The sequence below is a fragment of the Haliaeetus leucocephalus genome, unplaced genomic scaffold, assembly GCF_000737465.1.
Source record: "Haliaeetus leucocephalus isolate CR32 unplaced genomic scaffold, Haliaeetus_leucocephalus-4.0 Scaffold68, whole genome shotgun sequence".
NCBI lineage: Eukaryota > Metazoa > Chordata > Aves > Accipitriformes > Accipitridae > Haliaeetus > Haliaeetus leucocephalus.
The window spans coordinates 1297915-1305631 of NW_010972504.1; the positions used below are offsets into that span (position 1 = coordinate 1297915).

Consider the following 7717-nt stretch of genomic DNA (forward strand, 5'->3'; position numbering starts at 1 on the left):
GGGGGCGCGCGGGGCCGCCCGTCTGTGGGCGGCGGGAGGGGCGGCCGGGCGCGGGAGGGCTTCTCCGCCGTTTACCCCGGTTTTTTTATTTTTTTTCTACCGTCATTAGCAATTATTTCCTGTTTGTGCCAATAACTGAGGCTGCGGCTCGCCGCTGTGTATCTCGGTAGGCGCGTTTATCTACAGAGAAGCAATTAATGACGGTGTTTATGAAACAGCAGTCCTTTAGATGGAGAAAGACAAACCTTTGCAGCTAAAACAGCCTTTCTTACGCGCCTGGGTCATTTGTCTTATGAAGAGCACGAAATTCGGACACTCCTGGGTCATTTGCCTCACGAAGAGCACAAAAGCTTAAATTTACACCCATCACAGAGGGACAAACCCTCTGAGTGGAAGTGGAAGGGCGGGAGCTGGCGGCCTTGGCACAAGCTCCAGCAGCGAGAGCTTTACCAGAGCAACAACCCGCACCGCGGAGCGAAGCTGGGCCCAAGGCATGGCGGAGGGTGGATGAGCCCGGGGCAGGGTGAAAGCAGGCGGCCGGCCATCAGCGGGAGGAGGGAACGGTCAGGGGGGAGGAATGAGCGGAGGGAAAGGGATTGTCCTGAGAGGAAAGGAAGGGATGGCAAAGGAATGATGGAGAAGGCTGCAAAAGAGGAGGAGGAGGGCAAGAAGAGGATCATGTTGGCATCAACAAGCTTGCTGACGGTTGGTGCCCGAAGCATCGAGATCTCTGTTAGTTCAGAGAGAAAGCAGCCGCCGCTAATCCCTCAGAACATCCTACTGTAACAGAACAGTGGGGACGTTTTGTTCCAATCCCTCTAGTTTCAGCCCTCCTTCTACCATCCCGACGATAGAAATGAGTTTCTCATTAAGCGCTCGGTGTCTGGGATACAGCTGTGCTGCACACAGAAACAAGATTTAAAAGCCAGGGTACTACGAAAAATTAATAGTATAGCATTCACTTCAGCAAAGGCCAAATGTGTTAATCTGTTATATGTGCATTACTTACTACCCTCTGTAGACCACTTATTTTAAATTGTGGGTGGTTTTATGCATATCAGCTTTTATTGTCATAGCAGTTCAGAGGCTCTGGACGTGCAGCTTCCATTCATTGCAATGGGATTTGAAAAATCTCAACAGTGGCTTCTACTGTACACGCACATACACTGTGTCATTATTCTTACATTGCCAGGCAGCCTAAATGAATTTTAATGGCTTTGGTGTACCACAGGCTTTGTCATGCCTTTGAAATTCCTCATGTTTATGTTCCTGATGGGGGAGAAAAAGTCTGTTGAATTCTATTCAGTTGTTATTTTTTAGTATTATGATATTTTCATATGAGTATCTGAGTACCAACCAAGAGCGGGGCCCCGCAGGACAAAGAAGAGTTTCAGCTTGGAGAGCTTACCTCTACCAAGTCAGGACAGACCAGATGGCAGGGGCGAGAACTGTCCCCCGGAGTGGAGGTAACAGGATAGCGATCTACAAGCATTCTGTTAGTTCCAATTATTTTTTAATTTTTAAGTGGATATTCTCATTGGTCCTCAAGGGGAAACGAGTCTCTAACATGAGATAATTATCTCTGGATAAATCTGGGAAAGGAGACAGACAAAGACACCTGGACATAACAAACGTTTGATTAAATACAGCCTCTCATAACCCTTTTAAATTGATGTGATTTAAACAGACAGTGAAGAGCAGTCAGAAGTGACTGTTCCCATGGGGGAAGGGCAGAGAAGAGGTGATAAACCAGCCCAAAACAGCCATCGAAATGAACTGCTCCCCCGCTCCATTTTTCTCACATATTCCTTTTCTCCCCTGAGGTTGCATGCGCGTTGCAATACAACCAAGGTGATTTGGAGACAGACATTATTCTCTGTGGTGTGTTGTTAATGAGACATTCAGACACATCGCCTTCATTCAGAAAGATGCTGCTGTTTGTACGTATTTATTTAATTTTCCATCAGATGCTGGAAGGACAGATTCCAAACCATCTCAATGTCTGTATGCTGAGAAACCCTTCGACACCACAACTGGCAGATTTATTGTCCCTCTTCCTTTGGTTTTGGCCCTTACTGATGGGGCTGTGTCAGATTTAGGTCAAGCTCCTGCAGCTGTATCAGTTGATCTAATGGAAGGTTTTGTTTGTCTGTTAACCCTTATTCCCATAGAAGATCTTAACTGCTACTGCTACTAACTTTGTTTTAAACTCTCTGTATGTTGTGTACTCTGCCATGAGTCAGTGTAAAAATAGCAATCCTCAACCTTCAGGCCTTGTTTTACCTCAGTGACTCTCAAGTACTGAATTCACATTGTCGACGTTCACGTCAGCCCAGCCAAGAGGAATCTGCAGTTTTGTCATGACATTGCTTTGCTTTCGCTTGCAGTAAGATCCAAAGGAAGTATTCCTGCTGAAAGCAGCCTTTGGAAATCTTGAAAATTAATCTGAATACTCTGCAGGCAGAATAGGTCCTGGGAAAGAATTTAGGTTAGTAAAAGAAGTGGTTAAGACCTCCTTCTGAGCTGTAATATTAAAATAACTAGTTCTTATGAAGGGATATAAACTCTCTAGCTTGGGGTCATAGGTTTTGGGACTTAGAAGAAAACTTGCTAGGGAAAACTCTTGCTCCTATATCTACTGAGTATGTGTTTTATTCCCCCAAGACAGGACTCACCACTTCTTTGTCCCTGTTACAAAGTGCACATTACATATTTGATTTTAATTCCATCCAAGATTCATTATCCTCTGAATCTATATATCAGTGTACCAGCTTTGGATAAACAATATTACAAGACACCTGTGAGGTGCATGTTGCTGACACTCAAGGTCAGGTTCTCGCTGTTTCAGACTATACAGCACTTGTCTTCAAACTCCCAGCAGCAAGGCAAAGGTCTGTATCACACGTTCGATGTGTAGTTTGCATTGTGCTGAGACCTCCTAAGGCTAACACATGCAATGCAAGAAACGTCTTGACCAGTACTTAGTACCAGAACTAAGTAGTCACCACAGATTTACCCATCTCTTCTTTCTGTGGAACTTACTCTTCATTCACGACAGCTAAATTCTTGTTGTAACTCTTTGAACGACTGGGATAAACTGCTCACAGAGAATTTGTATTGGCTTCCAGAACTATCGGGTTGTGTAGATCTTTTAAGACTACATTCATTATAGATTTGAATATTGCTACTGTAAACAAGCACCTGCCTTGTCTTATTCATTTAGCTTCAGAGGATTTGTCTTTCATATCTCCCAAGACATGGAATTATTCAGAACAAATCTTGGTTTACATACTATTTATAAAATATTTTTCAAGTGAGGTAATCTCATCCTCCTCTCCCAGATGTGTTCAGATTAAGACAGTGAACTTTCTCCGTTCTATGCAGCACGTGTGACTCACTCCTCGGAGTGTGGTATGTATTTGTGTTTACACTGCCATGGAAACTGTATTTGTTCTCTGTACAGTAAAGCATATTACAGTGAAAAGGCCATTGATATTAGCCTAGACAGCAACTTCATATTCACCACCAAAAATTGACTCCAAGCACCCTGCACATTCATTTTCCCTTTGAAAAAAAAAGCTGGATGGCAAGTTACCAGCAAGTAGCAAGTCTCTGGGGCAGCAAAATTTTCTTTGTTGCTTTAGTAATTGGCAAAGTCTGGGATTTTTTCCAGCAAGTCTGGTGCGTGGGGTTGTTATAAATGATGATGATGATGATGATGATGATGATGATGGGGGTGGGGGGTGTCTTACAGTGCCCTCATTTCAATGCCCTTCTGCTGAATGGATTTTGTTCCTTGTCAGGCATGTCCATCAAATGGATCCAGAAGAACTCCACAAATTTCAGATGAAATCTAAAGTATACGGGGGGGGGGGGGGGTCACTGCAGACGGATGTGCAGATGCAGCTACAGATAAAAAGAAACCAGACATCAGGATATCAGTTCAGAATAGCTATTTCAAGTATACCAATAAGAAGTGCCAGTAGTTTGCTTCTTTTTCCTCCAGATAAATAAGTATCAGCCCATTTTAATCTTAGACACGCTTTTATACCAAGGTTTGCTAAATTATTTTTCAGCTAGTATGAACAGGATCTAGGTCACCAAAATGCAGCCAGCTGAGATGTAATCCAATAGTTCTTTAACACAAGACAGCACAGTGAATGCACAAGGATTTCTGTACCCTGGTACTTACTCCTGGCACTGCAGTGCAAGCAGAGGAATGTCAGGAGCTGGAATCTGGCTGGAGCAGAGTTAGAAGTTTTACTTTTCAGATGGGGGCATGGTGCGGTAGGGGCATGTCAGGAACTTTAAAGACCAGGAGTACAGAGACTGCAGACAATAAATTAGGCTTAATGGAAGAAATGGTCAAATTTTCAGGGGTAATTTATCTCTTTATGCACAAACATAAAACCAGAATTAAAGTTTTGACAGTATATTCTTACCTACTTTGGCTGGATGTTTATGGCCCAGTGGATTTAAACAAAGATGGATGCAATTCAGGTCATGCCGCAGCTTAAGTGGGAAGAAATTCTGAAAGGTTTGCCTTCAGTATGCAAGAAAGTAAAAATGAAAGAAAATTCAGTGATAACCACGCTTGTTAGTTCAGCAAAGAACAGTCACGTGAAAGCCCTGAGAAACCAGATCAATGAACTGAAAGACAACAAATGAGATGAGCCTTCAGCTGTGAAGGGATGGATGTTTCTCAAATGGGAAGGAGTGAGGCAGTTCATGTAAGTGGAATACACCACTCTGAAGGCATATTCTATTTTTTGCCCAAGGATCTCAGTTTTTCATTTTATCCTGAAATAAGCCATGTAGCTTTCTGCTTGAGGGTGTTTTATTCTCAGCTCTGTGTTTTCTCGTAGACCTGATTTTCCACTGCACTGCACCATGTGCTCATGGTTTGCACCACGACAGAGTAGAAGGAGTGCAGGGCCTGGCATGAAGTGTCGATGCTGCTTTGAACCAGTTGTCTACATGGAAGAGAAAAATGTTGCTTAGTAGGGAAATCCTGCTGAGAAAATATTTCAGATTTTTCTCTTCTCTTGCAAGTTCCCAGGAGTTTGGAGTACATGAATATTCTGGTCTTTTCTTTATTCTGTGTTCATGAACTCCTTTATCAGCCTCACGGGACAGAAGCAGCCCCGGAGGCTGAAAAACAGATCAAAAAAATGACCTTAAACGGAAGCCAAACAGAGGCTAAAAACTCTTCGCTGTTCATCTGCCTGCAGATCACACAGTTCAGTGTCTTACAAGTGTTACAGGAGCTTTCTGGCACACAGCATCTGCCAATTGCCATGTACCTGTGCAGTTGGCCTCCCGAATGCTAGACGTGCTGGAAAATACAACATTGTTTAACTTAGATTTGATGCTTCAAATAACCATGTGTATCTTTTGTATCTCTTTTGTATTGGAATAGTCAAAGTGCAGTGAAAAGCATCAGTTAAAATAAATTCAGGAATGATATGATTTTAAAAAAAAAAAAAGGTATTGTAAAGAAAACGTTGGGGAGACCATCCTGTGCCTGGGATAATCCCTGGTCTGATTTCATGCATTTTTTCAAGATGCCAAAGCCATATTGCTCATCAGCAGTCTACTTTGTCTAGACATGGTAACCCTGGGAGAAAAGTCATTCCCTCCTGATGCCTGCTTTTAGTCTATTTGCTACCAAATGTAAAAGAATACCTAAAAATACTCTTGTTCAAAGCTGGCTTGGATAAATTAAGCTCACAGTCAGCTTTCAGCTCAAACCAGCTGAACCTAGGTCCATGTATTACAGACGTGAAGAGAAAATGCCATCATGTTTTAGCTTTGGTGCCATGCCACAAGGAAGAAGTAGTGTCTACATATTACTTTACAGAACTGAGATAATAGAATAAATTATAAAAACATGGTACCAGTAGCAGAAAAGAAATAAAGGTCTTGAGCCATCCAAGCAACACAGAAACCTGGACTCTGAGACTGCAGCTTTTCTTGAACACGGATCCTTGTCTGGGGTACAGAAAGAGGAAAGGGAAGTTGGGTCATTCCCTCTACTCTTAATAACTGGCAGAGGCAGGCGTTTCAGCTTGTAGTCTCCACATGGTGCCATCTTTTTGATTTTTTACCACTGACTGGCTGTTCAAACCTGCCATATGATACTTGATATGCTTGGGTAGGCTGGGAAAATACATACCCCAACCCTGGGCCGTGGGGAACAACCAGCTGGCCAACAAATCCAGCCAGATTTCAAGAAAAAATTATAGCTGGGCTAGCTGGCTTAGACTTTAAGAAAGACTCAAGACTGGCAGGTATCCCACTCACATCATAGCATACCCCGTTGGAAGTGATTAACTTTTTGCTAAGGTCATTTCTTTAATACGTTAATGTGTTTACTGCCCCACGTTCTACAGACCCCTGAAGAGAGATGCAATTTTCATGCTTCCTTAATATATAGGAAATGGAAACCCCAAAGTGAGTAAAGAGACAGGAAAATTCGAGCAATAATAAAAGAGATGCTGGAAGGATCAATAAATGTTAACTCTAGAGTGTTTTCCAAACATACAGGAAAAGGCAGATTGCAAATTTCATGTTTAAATTAGATTTTGACACAAAGGTCAGCTTTCAAACACCAAGGCTGATTTCTACAAACAAACAAACTCCTATTACCAACTATAAAAAAATGTTTTCCTTTAAAAAATGAAGACCTAGAAAGGCAAAGATCTTAGCCAGTCTTTGTCAACACTAACATTTATGGGGAAAAGCAAATGATTAGGTTTTTCATCCCAAATTTGAAAACACAGAGTAGTATTTCTCATCCTATCGAGTTCTTTACTGTTGCAGAACGATTCAGACAAACCTTGCTAAACCATTACAGGGGACTCAGTACTTATCATCTAAACAACACATTTTGCATATAAGCTGAGAATACTACAGATATATGAGAAATGCCGAAAAATGCAGACCCTTTCAAATTCAATGCAGTTATCAAGTCTGATGATACAAAAGTGCTTGTATTTTTTCCTGGCTCATCTGTCCATCTGTTTGATTTCCTGGGGCGACAAGCAGTATCAGAGCTTGTTGATCGGAGGGGAAAAAATCCTGCCCTTAGAGGAGCGCATCTGTAGCACTGACAATATCCCTCATCCCCAGGAAGTTTCCAGCTGCTGCCGTGTGTGTGGACTCCTCTCAGCCGAAACGCTGCGAGGAAACAAACCCCGCTGTTCTGAAAAGAAACCCACGCTAAGAATTTGCAGCACCTGTTTCTCGCAGCTCCCTAAGCATGTGCTGTTCCTGACAAAGGGCGTTTTGATAACGGCACGGTCATGTGCGAAGTTCAGCGCTGGCGCTATTGCCACCTTCCAGGGGAATCTCTAACATCCCCCAAGGTGCCAACGCTCAGCTTGTCCCGGGAGGGACGTGCCCCCCCCGGACGGAACAAAACGGGGAAAACCACAACTGGGTGGCCTTGCCGTTTGTCGCGATTAAGGCCATGGAGGTTAATGCACGCTTCTGCTGGGGTGCTGGGTCTCTGCAGAGCGATCCGCCGAACCTCCACCGCAGCCGTCTGACCCACCGAACTTTTTCTCTGCCGGGAGGGAGACGGGGCCGATTCCCCTCCCGCGCTACCGGCGTCCCCGACTCCTGGCTTTGCTTCTGCCTTCCACGCAAGAAGCCTCCCACCCTCTGACGCCTCCACCGGGACTCCCAGGCCCTGCAGCCCGTGGAGGGGGGGGGG

The 7717-nt window shown here is 43.8% G+C and overlaps 1 protein-coding gene across 1 annotated transcript in view; it reads left to right on the forward strand.

Moving 5' to 3' along the window:
- The first annotated feature begins 633 nt into the window (after positions 1-633).
- The window catches only part of FAM212B (family with sequence similarity 212, member B), a 24593-nt gene continuing 17509 nt past the window's right edge, over positions 634-7717 (forward strand). The window contains exon 1 of the mRNA XM_010579717.1: positions 634-732. Within this exon, the coding sequence (XP_010578019.1) occupies positions 634-732 (99 nt within the window). The remainder of the gene's footprint in view (positions 733-7717) is intronic.